Source organism: Triplophysa dalaica, chromosome 2 (genome assembly GCF_015846415.1).
Source record: "Triplophysa dalaica isolate WHDGS20190420 chromosome 2, ASM1584641v1, whole genome shotgun sequence".
Lineage (NCBI taxonomy): Eukaryota > Metazoa > Chordata > Actinopteri > Cypriniformes > Nemacheilidae > Triplophysa > Triplophysa dalaica.
Genome location: NC_079543.1, coordinates 10,519,414 through 10,541,210, shown reverse-complemented (window position 1 = coordinate 10,541,210; position 21,797 = coordinate 10,519,414). Strand labels below are relative to the sequence as shown.

General features: G+C 39.5%; 2 protein-coding genes across 3 annotated transcripts; both read right to left on the bottom strand.

Annotated features, from left to right (window-relative positions):
- Positions 1–1,068: 1,068 nt before the first annotated feature.
- On the bottom strand, positions 1,069–17,457 carry si:dkey-117m1.4 (uncharacterized). 2 transcript variants are annotated; one of them, XM_056766756.1, is made up of 9 exons: positions 16,196–17,457; positions 8,959–9,071; positions 8,716–8,797; positions 7,676–7,871; positions 7,373–7,447; positions 5,136–6,061; positions 4,221–5,044; positions 3,714–3,917; positions 1,069–2,381 (listed from the first exon to the last, which is right to left on the bottom strand). In XM_056766756.1, exons 1-9 carry the CDS (start codon positions 16,285–16,287, stop codon positions 2,131–2,133), a joined length of 2,763 nt encoding a protein of 920 aa, XP_056622734.1. In that variant the 5' UTR covers positions 16,288–17,457; the 3' UTR covers positions 1,069–2,130. The 2 variants fall into 2 exon arrangements, with proteins under 2 accessions (XP_056622734.1, XP_056622743.1); XM_056766765.1 differs by having other exon boundaries at positions 7,379–7,447; positions 16,196–17,456.
- A 371-nt stretch (positions 17,458–17,828) lies between these two features.
- cntf (ciliary neurotrophic factor) lies at positions 17,829–21,321 on the bottom strand. The gene is made up of 3 exons (XM_056766808.1): positions 20,965–21,321; positions 19,370–19,663; positions 17,829–19,069 (listed from the first exon to the last, which is right to left on the bottom strand). Exons 1-3 carry the CDS (start codon positions 21,073–21,075, stop codon positions 18,890–18,892), a joined length of 585 nt encoding a protein of 194 aa, XP_056622786.1. The 5' UTR covers positions 21,076–21,321; the 3' UTR covers positions 17,829–18,889.
- Positions 21,322–21,797: the final 476 nt, after the last annotated feature.

Below are 21,797 nucleotides of genomic sequence, written 5' to 3'. Positions count from 1 at the left end.
CTGCTACTTTTCTTTAAAAAAAGATTATAAATGAAACACTGTGTTGTTGAAGTTGACAAACTCATTTCAAAACTTTCGAATGCTTGACAGCCATTATGAAAATTTCTTGAAATTATGAGCTATTAACTACTGTAAATTAGATGACAATTGGTGTCAATCTTAAGAGAAACAACATTTTGATCATAGTTTAATGTGTTTTTACAGAAGGACATTTTACAAATCAGATGCAGTTTAAGGTTGTAAATGTGTGCAAATTCCCTAGTTATATTAAGAACATCAACACTTTTTGTCATATTAGTGAGCATTCTCGGAAGAAACCGTGTAATTTTAGGGGAAAAATATCTAATTTGGTCCTGTTACATAGCGTTATATTTTATTACATTAGAAGCAATATCACTGTTTTTGAATATTTTTGAAGCAGATAATGATTTTGCCTATCAGTGGCTCTCAACTTCCAAGAGGGCCTCAGGATAACTAACAATTTAAAATTAGACAAAATGAGCATTCAAATACATTTTAAAACAACTAAAATAAAAGATATTTCTTATAACTTGTCCATTTATTGGGTAGGGGGGGCCTTCAAAAATTGTTGAATACAGTGGGGGGCATGGAGTCATAAAGCTGCGGTTGAACATTTTCCACGGTAGTGTTACACCCAAGTGTTTTACACATTGCACATGAAAATATAACTGGTAAGCTATTTATAAATCAACTCTTTTATCGTATTTTTGTAGCTGAAAAGCTGCAGAGACAGCTTGGGCTTGATTGAAAGCAACGTTTAATGCAAGCAAATCTTTTTGAGTAAACCAAAAAAGAATAATCAGAATGCAAAGAGAATATGATCGATTTGTCTGGAGTAATAAAATAGTACTGTTTACAAAAGCAACTGCCTGAATTAAATGTTATTAACAATACAAAGTTACTGTATATGAGAGGTTTGCATTTTGCTGCTCTTGTTTATATGGCATTTAGGAGGTATACATGTGCAAGACATAAGGAAAATCAACCTTACAAACAAGCACACAAAAAGACACAGACAACACAAAAACAACCATGTCGCACCCACAATGTATTTACAAGGAGCTCTGTATTATTTTTTCTGCCAATATTTACATTCAATATTTACATTTAAGTGGAATCGGAAAAACACTCGCCACAGGAAGTTTTAAGAGTGATAACAATACTACTATTAATAGCAATAACAACATATATGCAAAATGTGTGTACATGTATGTGCACATTGTAAAAGGACAGATAACAAAACAGCAAATACATCATTAGAATACAAACTGAGGTGTTAGGTGTGGTTATTGTGTGCTTCTAATTGCAGCTTTGACGGATTGAATATAAAGTAAACGAGTAACCAAACTTACACATTCACATCCATTTTCAAATAACAGGACTCGTAGCAGTGCTGGATGGTCAGGACAAGCTACAACATAACCAATATGACAATGAACCTTTCCAACTCAGAATGACTAGATTTAGCATCAGCAATAAAACACGAGGGCCACAATGAAATGTTAACAATCCAACCATCAAAACAAAGTATAAAAATAAAAGAAATGTATATATTTTATAAAAAACTGTGTTGGCTTCAAAAGAGACCTTTGTAATCTAATGGAGCGAAAATGATAAACAAACGAAATAAAAGATGGTGTTAAACTGTTCTCTATTTTTTTTCCTTAATAATCTTGATCCTGTTCTTTAAGTCTGGGATTGACGTTTTACTGCCATCAAGGCACATAGTGTCCAGTTTGCCTCTTTCTCTGTCTTGAACTTGAGAAGATGTGGTCGAGGCTAAACGAAACCATTCAGACTTTCAGCTTATCAAAAAATGTCCATCTACTTTCAAACCGTCAGTAATAAAGCTCATGCTGATTGTACGGACAATAGTTAGTGTTCTTAAAAGACATAACATATTGAATAGATACACAAAACAAGTTTACATGTGCATGTTCTTCAACCCCCCAGAATATCTCTGTACCAAATGTACTGTTTGTTTTCACATTATACACACTGAACACAAATCACATACGTCACATTTATTAAAGCCTTCTTTATACGTTGGTTACTGTGAATGTACCATGTCAATGTTTTTTTATCTAACCGGACCCCACCTCGACCACCTCAGCAGACGGACACGGTGGGCGGACCCCTTCTTTGCTGGGTTTTCTTTAAAAGTTGGATACGATTGTGACAGTAGAATTTAACAGCCCTCCAATCCCGGCGATTAGAGACCAGCAGGGGGCAGAGCTCCAGACAGCGTTCGCAGTCAGCTTTGGCGGGCACACGCAGCTCCATAATGTTATGCACAAGGTGGGACTCTACGGCCGCCCGCTCTGCCTCAGACCAAGGCCGCTTCAGCACGCCACGTTTACCTGAAATAAAAATGCGAATGTGTGTTAATCATTATTTCCCGGTAAACACACTGAAGCACTCCCACACACCCCCAAACTTCTCCATGCTCACACACACTCGGGTCAATGAGCCGGAGCTGTGCTGAAGGTCTCGGGCCTTTGCCCCTGGCCTTATGGCGGACGGCGTGTCATTGCAGACAACATTTAAATGGCAACGAAGTGGAAAAATTGCAGGTTGTGCACTGTTGACTGTTGGCGTAAAGTAACGAACGAAGTAACTCATCACTTTTTTGGCAAATCCAGCATTGTGTTCCTATTTTTTGTCTTGAAATTTAAATTCTTAGAGAATGTAATTATTACCAATACACTTCATCATCTCTTTATATTTTACTGATTTATTGCTGATAGAGTCCAGACATCTGAAGAATATCAGTCTATCCACAAGTTTTCTATTTTAAAAAGAGTTTATGATGTGACACATTAGTCAATAATCAATGAGGAACTTCAGACGTAACACTACTTTAGACAATTTTAATGTTATGGAAAATAAAATACAAAAGCAGAGCATATTCTCTGTTAGCACGCCTCGTCTTCCAACAGCCCAAAAGGGCTCACGTGACTCCCCTTTTCATCTCTCTTCATTGGCTACCGGCTGCAGCCCGTATAAGATTCAAGTCACTAATGCTTGCCTGCAGGACTATCACTGGATCTGCACCGGCTTACTTCCACACTCTCCTGCACTCCTTACACCCCATCAAGATCCCTGCGTTCAGCAAACCAGCGGCGTCTTGTATTGCCTTCCCATAAGGGCAGTAAATCGCTCTCCCGCTCTTTCTCATTCACAACTCCTTCCTGGTGGAACATTCTTCCTAACTCTATCCGTTCAACCACATCTCTCACAACATTTAAAAAACTACTTAAAACCCATCTCTTCTATGAATACTTGACAAACAAATGAAAAAAAAAAAAAAACACTAACCGTTTCTCTCAACAGGTAGTGGTCTAGCTTTTGTTGAAACCAGTAACTTTGTATTGGCACCTAATGTATTATGGCTCCTGTATGAACTATCGCTTATTGCTCTTTGGATAAAAGCGTCTGCTAAATGTCTAAATGTAAACGTAAATGTAAATGTTATTTTGACCTGTGTATTCAGTTTTCATTTTCTGTGCGCAAATAGAAACAATGTTGTTGTTGAAAGTTTGGGAGAAATTTTGTTAGTAGTTCACAGAATAAAACAAAAAGAATCACTTTACCTAAGCACATACCTATAAATAGTACATTCAGAAAAAACGAAAATGCTCTTTGAAACGGTTTCCTATGTTTTTCCGTGGATATCACAGTGGTGGACTCACCAGGTTTGGGCTGTCCTGATGTTCTTTTACGTCCTGCTGAAACTGGGGAGCTGCTGTTCATCTTCTTGGGTCGGGGAGATTTGCTGTTGACTGTGGTTTTCTTAATCATGACAGCAGTGGTTGGAGAAGTCATCTTTGGTTTTGCTTTACGCTGCTCAACATCGGACTCCTCTGACAGAGAGTCTGCAGAGTTTCCTGACAACACTGAAAAGAAAGGAGAGGGTGTTACTGCACATTACTACGATAATGATTGATGTGTTGGAAGCTTTTTAACATTTCTAGTCCTGTATGCACCTGGTATGAAGATCAATTTTGATAGATCCACACTAAATTCAAGTTAAAACGGTATCTAGAATGTTTTTAAATGTTATGCTACAGCAAGATTTTAGGCTTTGCCAGTTACGTTTATCTTAAAGTGAAACAGTTAGTGTAACTAAAATAACTGAAAAAAAGTCTGAACGCAAGTGTAATGGAGACACATTTGCGAGGTATGTTACCCTAACTTACCATCTAACTCCAGACAGATGTGATGCAAACTCATTCCTCGAAACAAGACACCATCTCTCTCTCCACATAGCACCACCCGTCCGATAAGACCCATCAGCCCCGGGTCCTGGCCGATGGTGGTGCAGCTCTGCGTCACGTGATATTCCTTTTCCAAGAAACTTTCTAATCTCTGTATGGCCGCCCCGCGCTCCCCCTCCTCCTCGCCTTCACTTAAAAACAGCAGCTGAGTAAGTATCGCGACCTGCCTGCGAAGGCGGGTCTGCGTCAATGCCCGCGAGTGCCGTGTGCCGCTAGACCGGGCCAGGCTGCGCAGTAAGTCCGTGCCTCGCAGGGGGGTGGCTGGCGAATGATACGGCCGGGCAAAGACATAGGGGTTCTGGGGGTCGATGCCCACGCCAGCACGCGTCAGCAACAGCATCTCCAGACATGCTTCAGAGTGTGGCGGAAGAATGAGTGGCTGCACACGGCCCCGCTTCCCCTGGACCCCGACGCGAGGAAGATGGGGGAGGACCATCCGCTCAAAGGGTGAGAGAGAGGCCTCGAGAGGGGTGAGGGCTGGCGGCGTCCCGAGTGGCACGGGACTGGGAGAATGAGGTGTGATGCGAGCCTGGTACTCAGAGATTGTTAGTTTAGAGACTTCGCATTCTCGACGACGGTTGTAGAGGATGAGAAGAGCCAGGCTGGAGTGACACAGGAGTCGCCAGGCCTCTGCTGACTGCGGCGAGCGGGTGAGCGAGATGAAGGCGGAGTGCTGTAGTCGTCGCAGGTACAACACCAGAGAGGAGAGGGAGGAGAGAAGCGGGAGCATGTGGGGACGACGCAAACTGGGAAAAGAAAAAGGATTAGAAATGTGATGTTTATTAAACATAGTGATAATGGAAAATAAAGGTTTGTATTCAATTACAGATGACTGACCTCGACAGGTCATTCTTATCCTCCGCTTCACTCTCGTCGTCTCCCTCAAGCTCTTCTCTCTCCTCCTTTAAAGGTTTTGATTCCGCCTCCTTCAACTGCTCCACCAATGCTGGAGTGGGCACTTCAGTTGCCTTTGTATTTTCTGAAACCTTTACGTCATCTTTCTCTCTTTTTATTTTTCGTCCTCCTTTCCTGGGGGGAGTAGCTGGAGTGGGTGGGCTCTTTTTTAATACCGACACCGGAACACCTTCTCTTCTGGGCGGGGTCACTGGTGGCGGGGCACTTTTGCGAGTAGGGCAAGAGAGCGCAGGGCTTTTTCTAACAGGTGATAAAGAAGAAGTTTGAGTTGATTGTGGTTTTGCAACCTCCACACGTTGGGGACATTGGAAATGATTACTGGAAGAAGATGATAATGGGGGGGAATTCTGTAAAAAGGTGCTGTGTGCTTGATTCAGGGCAGACTGCATATCCGGCTGGTGGGCGTGGTGTTTGTCCATATGGCGTTGGAGAGATCGGAAGTGACGGCGACAGTAAACGCAGCGCTGTTTCTCTGCCACGGAGCTCTGCCCACGACCCACTGACACACTGACACTGTTAGCGGGAACTCCTGCAGGCGCCGGGCACTTAAATACAGGTCTGGAGGGAGCTGTAGACTGCAGCGAGGAGGGAGAGAGAGAGAGAGGAAATGAGGGAGGATGGCTGGGAGGTTGCTGAACTGGGATTTCCTTAGCTCGTGCAGGCGGGGAGGCTTTGTGCTTCTTGCGCCGTTGGGCTGTCGGCATTCGCAGCTCAGCACTGGCATCTTCAGAGTCGTGGTCTGAGTCGCTGGGCTCAGAGTGAGAGAGAGGAGAAGAAGAGGGCGAGAGGGACCAGGAAGGTGTGAGGTATTCTGAAACAGAAACAGGCAATGGGCCGGATTCCTCCTCCTGAGAGAGACAAAGAAAAAAAGCACACAAAAGTCTATCAGATGTCTGGAGTTGCATTGTGATTATCGCAAACGTCTTAAATGGGATTTAACGTACAATCGTAAACATCTCAAAAACATCTGCTAAATGTCATTCTGACATTCCACATGAAACGTTGTAGAGACGTATAGATAAATAAACGCTGAGAGGACATCTCACAACTGTAAACACACATGTCGAATAGATGTCTGGAAAGTGTACATTTTTCTATCAGCTTTTCTTACCGCCTCCACAACATATCCCAAATATAAAGCTAATAATCAAGTATTAAATATTGTCAAGGTTTTAGAGAAATTACTTTAGCCTAAACAATGCGTAGTTATCTGGCAACCAAATAACCAACCTGACAGGAAAGTTATTACATTTTGATAAAGGACCATTTTTTTTAACAATATGTGCTGCTGAATTCTGCACAAATTATTCAAATAATATGACCATCTGAAATTACTGGATACACTTAAATATAAAAAACATTGTGCCATCTCTTTTTAAAATGCAAATGCAACAAACAAGTGAATGCGACGTGACTTGAATGCTGTCATTACTTAATTTCTTTAAGTTCAACTTACTTAAATTTGTAAAGCATTAAACCTAATCATTTTGTGTGGGACTACATAAACGATTTTTGTTGCCATAACTAACTGGGCAGCGGATCTTCAGCTGTCTGACAGCATTTTGAAGAGTAATTTTTATGATGAAGTGTTATTTTATGAATTTTTATGAAAAAGATTTTCTAGTATTTAATGCTCACTTAATGTTTTTTTGTTTTGTGGTTACTATCATGCAGAAGACTGGTGCTTGTGATTTGGTTGTGAGATGATGATGTGTTGCTTCATTCAATGAGTAATAACTGTTAATGTCGGTGCAGAGACCAGTCTCGTCTCACTTGCTCATTCTGTGTGTCATATATAGTCACTGTGTTTAGCTTGATGATAATTCAGGAACTTAACACAGGAACACAAATCTGTTGGTTTAACAAAACATTATTTGTTTAAATTGACTTGTTTCATATTGTCGTTCAGATCTAAACTAATTGTGTGGATGTTTTCCTTATTTTAAGTTCACTGAACAAAGTTTTTTAGAGTGATGCTAGTTAGGATACAGCAATTTAACATTTTCAAGCTGGTTCAACAATTAACAAATTGTATTCCTGTTGTAGAGACCTAAAGCAATCCAGTGGAAACATTTTTTTCTTAATTTAAGTTGAACAAACTATTTTTCAGTGTATGGCCTATGGTCTATGAGGGTTTAATGTTAAAAAATATTTCATACCTTTACCTTCTTAACTTTGTTTTCGTGGTCAGAGCTGCACTCCAAGCTATTTGACGGCACAGTGCTATGGAAACCCTTGGGAGAGGAGAGAGGACAACATCTTTACAAAAGCGTGCTTTTAACTATACAGTCTAACTATACACTAAACAGTGCCCTAAACAACAAAATGTAATACCATGCATTTAAATTCATGTCACAAACATCTAAAGCAACATCATCACTGTCCACAATGTGCATATTATTAGTATCACCTATGTGCAAATGGAGCTCAGATGTGCTAGCCATTGTCATGGTTACACCTACCACAGCGTTTTCTCCCCACTCTGTTAAACTGTAGTCCACTGTGATCTCCTCCCCCTTAGCGATGTCACGGATTGCTATAACGATCAGTCGCACTTGATTGCCACAGTGCACCTCACGAATGCGGCAGTTCGGCGGCAGGGGGTACGACATAGCTCCATTTCCGCCGCTAGTGCCCTCTTCACCCATCTCACCCGCACTACATGAGAGAAAACAACATGAGACTGCGAAACAAATATAAACACATAGAGCGGCACACTAATGCAAATCCTATGTTACAGTCATTCTCCCACACCTTTCATAATTAACGTTAATAACACATTCACTTCTCAAATGACAAGTCAGAGTGGTCCATTTGATGTAACCATGACTAATAAAAGGTATTAAGAAAGTGAACTTAATGTCACATGCTTTAACATGTTTAAATGCTAATATACAGGCTACTACAAGCACACTTAAATGTGCTATATGCGCTTATCATTTGTAATGAAACATTGTCATTATTTACTCATCCCTATTCTTGTCTAACACAGTATTAGTGTCTTTCCACTATTAAATACAAAATGATTACTACAAAACTAAATAATGCTGCATTGAAATGCCAAGGAAGTAAGTAAATTAGGACAACATTTTATAATTTTTTTAATTAAAAACACTTGGTCCCCCACACACATCTCTGTCATCATGATAAACACATGTATACACATAACCCATCTGACTCCATGTACACAGTTCTGTCAGTGCTATCGCTAAACACAGCAATAAACATACAACCACACACTCTCAAACCCAGTACACACTGCGATAAACACACACGCATTCCATCACTCGCTCTAAGATAATAAACACTCTGCAATAAATACACGCAGCCTGCATTCCAGTCATCCCCCAACTCCACAAACACAAAACAGTTTCTCAACCACACAACACACGCACACACAATAATCATTACTATCTCCTCCAAGCATGGATATGCACACACGTGGGATATTCTAACCAGACCACACACACACACACACACACACACACAATCTCACACTCACCACAGCTCAGCAGATTGTGTTTCATAGTACGGCCCGTCCGTAGCAGGCGGTCTCTCTCTGTTGTGTGTTTCCTTACTATCACCTGAAACACACGAATAAACAGCTTACCACTCATTCACAAATTTACATACTTTACTTTACTTGTCCTCATTTGGACAAACTGGTAAACTGCAGTCATCTCAAATTGGCAAATCTCTGTTGGTGTAAATGCTCTCTACAAAAGTGACAAAACAAATGTTTTACCTTTCTCCAGTCCATAGCTGTGCGCCAACGTACTCTCCTCCTCATCCTCTGTAGCAAAGACTCGGTCGCACACCTTCACTGGCGTCCCCTTCCTTTTTCTTCCACATCCACGTCTACAACACACACACATTAAACGGACGTTCATTAAACGGACAGCCTGACTGACTCCATGAGTAGAAAACATAGATCGCACAGATGAATCGATATACTGGTCACATCATTGGATCAATGGAAACTATGTCACGAATCAATCAATAAACTCTACTCTTTTCTTAATAATGTTACCAAAAACTGAGAATGTTCTATACCTTAATTGTCAAAATCCTTATGTGACCATCAGAGCATTTCAGTGATGGATATAAAAATTAGGTTCAACTATTCAAGTCAACATCTATTAGATCTGTGATCCTGTAGGGCATTGTGTTAGTTGGAGAAAGGGTTGTCGGCCTTCCAGAAAGCCTATCCATTGGTTTTTCGCCCCTATTTTTCATCAACCGGGAAAATTCAAATCACAAAAGCAATTGCACACATCTCACAATTTGAGAAATCGTTCAGATTCATTCACAAAAAGGCAATTTCCGTACCAAAGTTTGGGGTTTACTCAAACCTCCAACTTTGGACAACAATAACAGTGATACTTCAACCGAGAGTAAGCACGTGTGGGTTTGTGTGTGAGAGTGTATTCAGCTGTCATTAATAGAGCGGTGTATAAAAGCAAAAGCCCAGTTTTCTACAGATGAAACTGTGAATGCTTAATTAGAAAAGTGTGGAGATATGCACAGTCTCTTGGTTACAGATGTGTTCGGTGTGTGTGCGTGCCTGACGTATTCATTGAGCTGTGATAAGACCCAGCCTTGCCGACTGGATATTGATCTGGCCGACCCTCCATCTGGACCTAAGAGACTGTGTTTTGTCTGTGTGTGTGTGCAGGAACAAAGGCAAAAATGTTCACATATTCATCTCTATATCTTGTGAAAATCTTTGACTGTTGCTTTTTTTTTTGAGTGTGGCGTTTTTAAATGGACTTGGAAAAAAGTTGAATTTACACAAATGCTAGATCCTCTGTTCCATTCTGTTGCGCTCCATCCAGCTTTTTGTAAGCCGTGTCAACGGCCCCTTAGAAACCCGACCGATTGGGGTCTTGTGAACCTTAATTATACAGGGCTTTTATATGATAGGCTACTTGACAAGTTGTTGGGTTTTCGAAGCGGGTTGTCTGTGTTTTGAAATACAGATTTAGTTCCATTGTGACAGCTGCTGTGAAATCAGTGCAGGACTATTGGGAAATATTTAACATAAATAATCAGATAAATAAATAACAGGATTCTAATGACACACACATGCTCGTTTGCAGCTTTCTCATGTTATTGTTGTATGGTTTATGGTTTACCCAGGTGTGTTTACCAAAGTCTATGAGAGTAACTGTGAGAACTTGTGCAAATGACTCTGATGTTAAGTCCATAAAACTGTATTCGTTCCCGCATTACTGTAACCCACATGTATACATAAGACATATTATAGAGCTACATAGACATTTTATAGGGCTACTTATAATTGGGTGATTCTCACGAAATCTTGTCAAACATGATTTTCTTAAAATCAAGATATTTCAATAATATTAATTTCAAACAAGATATGACATGATTAAAAGGCATTATTTAAAAAAAATACTGACAATTTAACACAGTTACTATTTTTTTACAAAAAAGGCAACACATAATAAGACATTAATGAATTATATTTTAATAGAATATTATACATGTAAAATGTATTTAAATGTGAAAACTACCTATATTGGATTCTGTAATATGCATTTTAACTAGAAAATGTGTAAAGTAATTGTTAACTTGTTAGCCATTTAAAAGGTACTAGTAAATGCATTTCTTCACATAATATCAAACTTTATGTAAATCTATTTGTGTGTGTTTATACAGTCTTTAAGAACGTTATGGAGGATACTTCTTGCTTCCAATATTTCCTTATTTATATTAAAAAATAATATTCTGTCAATCACATTTTTGTAATTTGAGAACATCTAGTAGAACAACCAATTTTTTACACAATATTTAAATTTATTCTGTTTAAATGACATATAACATATAATGCACTCAGGATGTGTTACCGTTATGAGAATTTCAGCAAAAAAAGCAATAAAATACATTAAACCCTAATTCCTATGTAAAATATTGTTTTTTTCCCAGGTAGAGAACACAATTATATCGATAATGATCATATTTTGTGTAACTGAATTGTATGATTTATCATTCAGATCTTTACTACCATAATGTTTCAGTCGTTTTGTGAGAAGGATCCAATTACAATAGACTTATGTTCGTATCAAGAATGATAAGTATATATTAGCTTCAACACCAATGGTGTTGATAACGTTGGTTTTTCTAAGCTTGCATACTGCAGTTTCCTGTTTTAAATGTGTGAGCCCTTAAAATTTTACTGGATTTTGATTGGCTGTTTCTTGGTTTAGCAGCTTGAAAAAACTGCTCTGAAAAAAATCCTAAAAATATCATTCCTCTGTATTGTTGTATTTTTTGCATTGATTCCACTATTCTTGTATATATATATATTTTTAAAACCTTATCTTAAAAGATATACGCTAAATCACACCTCAATGTTTTGCATTTTGAAAAAAATATATATGATTTACTTTATATGTTTTGGTATCCAGACATCCCAAATTTCCTCAAAAGTATATTTTGTCAATTTAGCCAACTTCTTGGGACAAATTTGTCCTTAAAGTATTTATTAGTATGTACACAAAGACACTTGTGTAACTCATTCCACAAGTCAATACACTGGAAAACGGACATGCTTTTAATCTCTCCTCATTCCACACGCCTAAATCTGTTTCACTTTTGATCATTTGTGTATCTTGACTGTGTTTATCTCTTATTTTCTTTTTCTCTCTCTTTTACACACACACACAAACATACAAAATCCCATTCCACTCAAACCCCCACACAAACAATCAAAAACACACATGTGCAGGCAGAGAGACACACACATGCACAAGGACACATCAACGCGCACACACACATACAAACACATCCTACCCTTTAAAGCCTTCATGCACGCACAAACACGCACACACTCACACTCACAAATATCCTCTCTTCAGCTGAGCTCACATGCTCGCACACACACTCACCCCTCCCCCTTCTCGGCTCACATGCACACACACACACACACACACACACACACACACACACATGCTAACTAAAGAGCACACACACTTTCTCACTCACGTTCTCTCAAATAACCAAACGCAGTCTCATATTCTCCTGTCTCTCCTAGACACACACACACCCACATCTATTTCTCCACAAATACACACAAACAACAACAAACACGCAAATGCATTCTCTGTGATGCTCACTATCACACATAACACATACCCATCTCTCTCTCTCTCTCTCTCTCTCTCTCTCTCTTTCTTGCAACACACACACACACGTTTGAATAATGTAAACATACACAGGCTGACTCTCGGTGCATATAAGATATGCACAGACTCACACAATCAACACACACTCACCTTTGTTAAGAACACTAAACACACTCTGCTTTATTCAGTCTCACATCGCAAATCACACACACAGACACACAATCTAGAGTCTTCCTCCTCAAACATATAACATATCCGCCTACTGTCTGATTTCACACACACACACACACACAAACTCCCTTCCTCTTTTATAAACAAACTAGATGCATAAACTCTCTCTTTTTCACTTGTTTGTGTCTTTTTCACAGAAACACAAAAACAGTCACACTCACAAACACATAAATACGATGTCTCTGTCACACAACCTTTTTTTTCTGTGTTTAGTTCTCTCTCTCACAGACACACACACACACTGCTCTCTCTCTAAAACACACACAGACATACACAACACACACCCGCCCTCTCTCTCTCTCTCTCTCTGCCTCTAGTCTAGAACACAAACACTCTCACCCTCCCCTCCACAGTAAGCCACTAGAACAAACACATAGAGACACACACATACGCACGCATGCACACACACACACACAAACACACACAGATCTAAACACATAAACAGTCACGCACAGAATCTCAGTTACACACACACTCCTTCCTTTATCTCTCAAACACACACATATACACACTCTCGCTCAAACACACACAAGTCCTCTTTGCCTCATGAGCACACATACACTCACCCTCCCCATCTCACTCAACCACTAGAACAAACACGCACACACACACACCTCTCAGACACACACAAATCTAAACACGCACACACACAGAGCCTTCTCTCTGTTTCCAAGACACACACTCTCTCCCTCCCCTTCTCTTTCAGTTTCAAACCTGCAAGCATGCGCACGCACGTACGCACACACACACACTTGTCACACACGTGCACGTACACACACACACACACACACATTTCCTCACAATTTTCCCTTCTCTCTTCTGCCTCTCACGCACACACTCCCTCCCATCATCTGTTCCCCCCTCTCTCTATCAGACATACACACACTAGACTTTGCCTTGCTTACACACACTCAGCCTCCCTCCTCTCTCTTGCTCTGTTCGTCTCTCTCTCACACACACACACACACTCACAAACACCCTCCCCATCGCTTTTTCGTCACAACATACTCTCTCTGTCTTTTTCTTAAACAGACACACACTTTTTTATCTCACAAATCTGTCAGTCAAACCGCTTATTTCACACAATACCTACCAACGAATACTCACTCACATCATGTAAGCACACTAACATCAGATTAATGTGACTTTACCACACTTAAGCAGCTTTCCATAGAAAGGAACACAAATCATCACACATCAGGTGTCATCGAGATCAGTGATTTCTCCTAGACAGTAATGAGACTAAACTGAGAATACATTAAAAATCGTATGTTCCCCAGAAAACGCCCCAGTAGTCGCACAAGAGTCTTCTCTAGATTTCTGAGATCTTACACGTCTTACAACGCTTTGATTTGCAAAGATAACAGTCTGGAATAACAAAAAAGAGATTTTATCACAATCTTAACATCTACTTTTTTCAATACAAAGTTATCAGAGGAATTGATTCTGATATTTTTCTCTGGGGTCAATTTTATTCCACCTAAAGATTTTCAGGGAAATCACCTTTAAAACAGTGAGAACTTTTAGTTGCATGACCTATACATGATGAATGAGCAACCTATAATAAAAATCTTCTCTATAGAAGTCAATGTGTTTGTTGAACAAAACTCTCTCTCTCTCTGTATACTGTATATATGATCTCACGAACACCCATACTACCTGTTCATCCAGCTCTCCCCACCAAAAACATTTATGACAACAAGACTGACACACTCACACTTTCAGTTATCCACTGGCTTTATACATTAAACATACACCTAACTCTCATTGGTTACCCATAAACACATACACAAAGACCTAAATTTTGCTGTTTTCTGTCTTTCCCTCAATCCCTCCCTCCCTGCCTGCCACTCGTTCGCTTACTCTCTCTCGCTCTCTCTCTCTGCTCACACACACCCCTCCCCTACACTGTCTCAAACACACTTCCCCTGTCTCTCATGTACTCATGTCATGCAAACACACACGTCAACGTGCATCACACAGTCCTTCTCCCTCCACATATGATCCAATTTAAATTTTCTTCACTAACACACGTTACACCTGACTCACCTTGACTAGAATACCTTCATCAAGGTCCACTCCACCCAAACACATGTTTGTTTGTTTTTATCACGGTGGGAACTTTTCAATGACGTTTATTGTTTTAATACTGAGCTTATTTTATTTTCTATTCTCTGACCATAATATTCATTATTGAGTATGTTTTGGGGCTTTTTCAGCGGAGGCATTTACTGGTCCCCACAATATAAGCAAATTTAGGGTTGACAAATTTAGGATTGACAATCTGTACCCCCCAACACACATACACAAACCATGCTTGTACGGCAGTAACTTCCATTGACTTTTTCCAACCAGTGCTTAATCATTGCATATGCAAATATATGTTGTATTTTTATATAATACTTTTTTTAATCATGAGTTTTCCTCATGAGGATCGTCAACTTGACCCGACACTATAAGGGAGTTAAGGTTTTGCTGTCATTTTCGCTCAATTTGGTCCCACAATGCAGGCACAACCTGACCCACACGTACACACCTCTTTCAAACACTCCACACACACCACCATTTATCTACTCTCAAATACAGCCACACACTCATGCTGTCACACACACACCATTGTGTCTGTCTTTGTCACGCACACACTCCCTCCCTCCCTCATGCTCTCCCTCAAATACACACACTGAGCACACAGTCTCTCTCTCTCACACACATACGCATGCAAACACACACACTGTACTTGTTTCTCTCTCTCACGCTCTACACTGTCCCTCCTCCCATTTGCACTAACACACACACTCTCAGACACACACAAACACGCAGTCTCCCTCTGACACGCACACATTAGCACACACACACTCTCTCTATCTCACACTCTCCGACTGACACACACACACTAGCACAAACTCTCTCTCTCACACACACATACTCTCATAAACACATACTCTCCCTCTGACACACAAGCAGAAACTCTCTCTCTAACACATTCACACACGCGCACACACACACAGTCTCTCTCTCTCTCTCTCTCTCTCTCTCTCTCACACACACGCACACAGTCTCTCTCTCACACACACACACACACACACACACACACATGACACCCACACATATGCATGAACTCTCTCTCTCTCTCTGTCTCCCACACACACACACACTCACACGCGCGCGCGCGCGCGCGCACACACACACACATACACGCGCGCACGCACACACACACACACCGGCAGACGTTTTTCGGAGTTTCTTCTTGATTTTAAACGCATCTGCACTTTCATTTTCGTTTAAACGCATCTCAAATTACAGAATGAAAGAATATGAATCTATTAGACTGACAGCTAACAGTGTCATTTACTACATGAGACTCACACACACCTGATTCCTCTCATGACAAACAGAATGATAATTCATAAAGACCAATTTAACTTTATATGTGAATAAATGAAATACATTCTATCTTCAATTGTCTTAATCTCAGTGTGAACAAATAACAAACTTTAGCCTTTTAAATAATTTTGCCGTTACAAAAAGTGGCAGACGGTTCCAAGCCTAAAACTTTGTGTCGTCTCTTGAAATGTTAGTTTTTATTTAGTCTGTTTACTCTCTCACCCTCGCGGCAGCGGCGGCTTGCTGCTCTCTCCGTCGCTGTCCAGCGTCGGCGGCTCCCGGTAATCAAAGAGCGAGCGAACGATCTCCGCCATTCCCGGTGATGTGTGCGCTGGCTTCTCACGCGCAGTGATCGCTCGCGCTCACTCAGTATACAGGTTCTTTCGGACGCCACCATTCAAGCACAAACGGGAGGAGGACGCGCAGTCAAAAATGACTAATTTGGGAAAATACGTTTTGAAGCTGTTTTGATTTTTATTAGACAAACGTAAGTTCTCATGACATATAACCTGTTTCGCTACTGTTTGAAAACGAGCTTTAATGAGTTGATCTATGAAAAAATCGGTAACTAAACACCCCTTAGAGGAAGTGGTCGCAACCTCTAGTATATGTTGGGCGAAGGGGGGTCTGTTTCTAAGCGAAGTTGATTGTACTCATCTGTCGATATGGACAGTTCTATCTCCAGTATGTTTATGACAGACACAAATTTCACAATATCACTTTTATTGTTTTTCTGACTAACTTTCGTCAAAAAACAACGTTGTGTATGCGTCATTTGGTTTCGTCAGTGTTGTTCGTGGCTAAGTAATGCAACGTTTTTACCGTTAGATGCGTCGTCGGGTAACGTTAACGTTAGTTTGACATTGGTGATGTTGATAAATATTAAATAAAAAAACACACACATCCAATTTTGATAGCACCAAGAAATAATTTAATATCTTAATTCATATTTTAGTTAAGAATAGAACCAAACCAGGGATATCCACGTGCGGTCGGAAAACATATTCAAATTGATGAATTCTCATTTAGACTGTTCTGGATTTCTGGATCACACTTACACACAAACCTCTGACGCACACATCTAAACACACCCTTCCCCCTCTCTCATCCCTCACACACACATGCTTACGCACACACATACACACGCACTACCTCACACGCAAACAGACAGACTACAAGTACAGAACACACACACATTTCAGGAGTGTAAACATTCAATTCAATGTAAACATTCGATTTTTCATACATGCAATGATCAGTAAACACTGATGTTTCTTTTTCAAAGTGCACTTAAAGACAACATTATACAACATAATACACTTTTAGGCACACCCATCAGAAATCACATGACATGAGATGACACTAGACATAAACACACATATCCATTCATTGCAAATACTTATCCCTTTAAACTCCTTGGACCATATACACTCATGTAAATGCACGAATACACACACATAAACTGCAGATCTCTTTCTCTCTCTCTCTCTCTCTCTCTCTCTCTCTCTCTCACACACACACACACACACAGATTCTCCCTCCTACGCAAGCGCTCACATACACACATCCTGCCTCTCACACAAACCCAGTCACATTCTCTAACTCACACACACACACACACACACACACAAACACACACACACATACACACCCCTCCCCCTTTGACAGGCATCCTGCCACTCTTCCAATACACACACAGACACACACACAAATAAATAAATACACATACAAACAGATCACAAACATACACTCCACCCCCACTCTTCCAAACACACATCCTGCTTTTTCCTCATGCTACACACACACATACGCATTAAGTTATTAAAAGCAACCTGTTCGAATGATAGCTTGGGTATTGCCATTTATTGCAGTGCATGTCTGAAAATGCATACATAAATAATACATTATTAAATGACAAGTTCTCTGTTTTTCTTTACAGTTTTAATACTCTTCACACAGTAACCGTTTTTTCTGTCCACCAACAGAGCTCTGCCTCTACAATCATCATCTCCATACAGTACATGACCTAAGTCAACGGCCTGCCCATGCTCACTAGGATACAGATTTTGAGTAGACATAGCACATAATAAATGCAGTGTACATGCATGACAATTACAGCTAATGTAAAAAATGTTTTGTGTTTGAGAATTTAGACCTTCCTGTAAGTCACATCTGACAACTTGACCTGGAATAAAAACAGTATTTTATGTAGCCAGTAGAGGGCATGAGTCTTTCATTAATCTGGAGAGAATGAGGAAAATAATCCTAACAAACTCAAATAGATGTTACATGTTACATCTAAAAGAATGAAAAAACTTTTATGATAAATATAAAGAAGTAGCCTGTTGAAGATAGCAAAAAAAGTTGGTGTGTACAGTAGGCAATTTTCAGGGTGCAGGAAATCAACTTCGAACAATAAATGTATACAGTTACATTGATTTACAAACATTTGTGATATCAATGATTTAGATTTGTTCAGCAGGCTAGAAATTATTTTACTCTAGATATATTTTCCATTCCAGGCCAAACACAAGGCCTATGTGTAAATGAGGACATCCACTGTAATTGTTAATTTTACACAATTGGTCTTGGCTTACAGTAAATAAGCATAACATGTAATGAAACCAAATTTTAATTTATTTCAGAATATATTAACATCTGTTACTATTAAACATCAATGACTCATTAATTATTCATATTTAAACAATAAAAAACACTAAGACTAAATATGTAAATTACAATCATTTTTATAAAATAATATCAATCTCTGCATTTCTGGAATGGTGAATTCTAATATCTGTATTCACAGGCCTCCTCACTTTCTACATTCACTATGCTGTAATGAAATTCTTCCTCATTATTATCATATGCTCTTCTGCGCCACCCTTGCATTACTTTTTGGTCACATATCCAGTCTCAATTCCTTGTTTTCCTAGACACTCTGCTTGTCCTTTGGGAGATCCTTTTTGTTGCTTTCTCCACCTCCACAGGCAGCTGGTTGAGGGTGTTTGATGTTTGGCCAGTCCAGTGCACAAGATCCTGCAGCACTCTCAAAATCCACATCTTCAAACCAAATTTCCCACTGCCATCCAGCTCCTTTCACACAGACAAAATCTCTGTCAAATTCACATTTCAAAGATTTGTTTTCTTCGGCACAAAACAACGCTTTTATTTTACTTTATTTGTCAAATTCAAGACACTTTCGACCCTGTCTCAAAATTCAGTGAACATTAATAAATTCGTATCTAAAAATGTTGTTTTAGTTATAATTAAACACTTGTATTTTTACTTTAATGAAATGCCACAAAAATTACCTAAAGAAAAATGTTTACTTTTAATTCTAGGTTACAAAACTGGTTAGCCTATGTACGTTTAAAACAAGTAAATGAGCAGCACCTCTTTGACTGCAGCTTCAAATCTCCGGCCATCCACTAGAAGTCGCTCTGTGCTCACCAACAGGTGGCCCAGACGATCCTTCACAGTTGTCCTCTGTCTCGTATATTCTCCCTTTTCCTCGGAAAACTCTACGTCCTCGCGGGTGATGACATCTTCCAGAAGCCGCAGACACTCCTTCAGCGCAGCGTGCAGGATAGATATTTTTTCTGCATCTGACATCTGAGGGACCAGGGGAGGAACAGATACTAAATAATCCCCTGCAACTGGTGAGGACGGCAGGGATTCACGTTTTCTCTGCAAAATAAGTTAATTAAAAGGAGAGAAAGGGAAGAAGACTCCATTTACGATCAACTTGATGTTTATTGAAAACGATCACCTTAATATGTATTTAATATCACTAATTGATATATGTATAATAGCATTACTATTATTGATAACATATTTTACTGTATTTTATATGTTAGATATAAAGTATTTTCAGTATTGACCGAGGGTCTAGAAATAGTATGTTACATGTGATAATCATTAAGCCCAGGTTTAAGATAAATCACTTATTTATGTGGGTTTGCTTATCAAAGTATCTCCAAAAAAACTAACATCTATCATAGCACTTCTGTAAATGCCTCAAGGATTAACCTTTATTTAGTTAAGAACAGTACACTTTGGATAGACGAAGAAAATGTTTGATACTACAAAGTTTACTTTATATGTGATGTACAATCTATCATTATGTAAAAGCAAACATTCCACAGGATGCCTCAAGAAGGTAGAAAACTTCAGAGAAAAAGACAAAGCAAAATTTTTAAAAGTGATCTTATATCACATTTACTATTTATCGAACAAAGTTGAAATGCGTTCCTTTACATTATAGATGGATAAGCATTTAATAAAGGGGTTTCCCTCCTTAAAGGTTAATCTTATTCGTGAGTCCATGGCATCATAAAGTTTGACGCCCCTGCCGTAAACCTCAAAGGTGAAACAAACGACATTGCAGATATGACCGAGTGCACATGTTCGCACAGACAACATGATAAATGAATCTTCTAATCTGATCAAGACTCCTTCATTTGTTGCATATACCTACAAAAAAAGATCAGAAGAGTAGCAAGCCTATTATTGACTTTATAATGGGTGACGTGGGCTGAACAGCAATCAAATGTCGCACCAATTTTACAAATGAAAATACTCCCCTGCATTCCAAACCGCTCCCGCGTTTATTTTCCAAGATAAGCCGAAACCCAGAAGTGCGCGCTTCAAGTATTCAGTGAACACGCGAGAGATGGTGGGCCAGAACGATTTGGCAGATAACCAGATGATTATTACTGGAAAAAACGCGCCGTAGTCTAGAAGCATATTCCATTCGGCTGCGCGTACCAACAAGTTTGGAATGGATAACGTTAACCCCCCGAGTGTAGGCTATTCTTCCAGTGACTTCACTTCTGTGACACACACTTCCTCCAGACATTCCTAATCTAATGCCTTGAAGGATAATGTCAGACATTGTGTTCACGCAGCAGACCGAGTCAACACCTAAATCAATATTTATATTATTATGTAAAAAAAAATCATGTTTGTTCATGCATAATTAGGCTTACGTATAACTCTAGAAGCTGTATGCATTCCTCATGAAGAAGCCGAGCCAAAGCTGTAGATCTCCCTGCGTGCCCTCGCAACCCATGGCGACCGAGTGAAGCCCTGCCAGCCATTTATTTTCCAAAATGATCTGATGTTTAAAAAATAACACCTGGCTCGATAACGGGAATGAAACAGCATAAAAGACTCTACAAAGTATTGTAATACGACTCCAATGAAGCGACGTCGATCCTCAGATGTTTTTCAGCAATCTCTATAAACGGTGCAGCTATTTCATTGTCGCTCTCTCTAGGATCAACTTTAAACATCCCTTATTCCCTGCTACAACGTTCACCCAGTTAAAACATGTTCGTTCTGAATTTCTGGGTTACTCCACCCCTAACGAGAACGTGCTGCTTTTAGGGAGGGTTTAAGGAGCTGGGAATGTCTGACGGAATTTCATTGGACCAGGATTCTATGGCGTCAGATTTATATATATTTTTCATTTTCATTTTTTTATTCAAGGGATAAAACACAATTACAGGGGGGACAACAGACATCACAAATACTCTGCAAAGCCATAAAAATCAATAAAACATATCAACATACTAATTCTTTTGAAAATAAAAAAATGAAAATACAGTTGAACATAAACTTAAAGAAATCTTACGACAGACTCAGATTTATATCACAAGGACTTGAACTTAAAAAAGCTACCGAATTTATCAACTCCAATTTTATTGTCCTTCATTTTAATTATTTAAAAAACGTTTTGTTGGAATTCACCGTCCTAAAAAACCGGGTTGTGAAATTCAGTTTTTAAAAGAGCCAGTCCTTTACTGTTTTTGAGACTTTG

Coding starts and splice junctions, on each gene's coding strand:
- si:dkey-117m1.4 (XM_056766756.1), bottom strand. CDS start 16,287: ATGGCGGAGATCGTTCGCTCGCTCTTTGATTACCGGGAGCCGCCGACG. Junction 7,448..7,675: donor AGTGGGGAGAAAACGCTGTG/GTAGGTGTAACC, acceptor TCCTCTCCCAAG/GGTTTCCATAGCACTGTGCC. Junction 6,062..7,372: donor ACAAAGTTAAGAAGGTAAAG/GTATGAAATATT, acceptor TGTCTCTCTCAG/GAGGAGGAATCCGGCCCATT.
- cntf (XM_056766808.1), bottom strand. CDS start 21,075: ATGGCTGGCAGGGCTTCACTCGGTCGCCATGGGTTGCGAGGGCACGCA. Junction 19,664..20,964: donor TACAGCTTCTAGAGTTATAC/GTAAGCCTAATT, acceptor CTTATTTTGCAG/AGAAAACGTGAATCCCTGCC. Junction 19,070..19,369: donor TTGAAGCTGCAGTCAAAGAG/GTGCTGCTCATT, acceptor TCTGTGTGAAAG/GAGCTGGATGGCAGTGGGAA.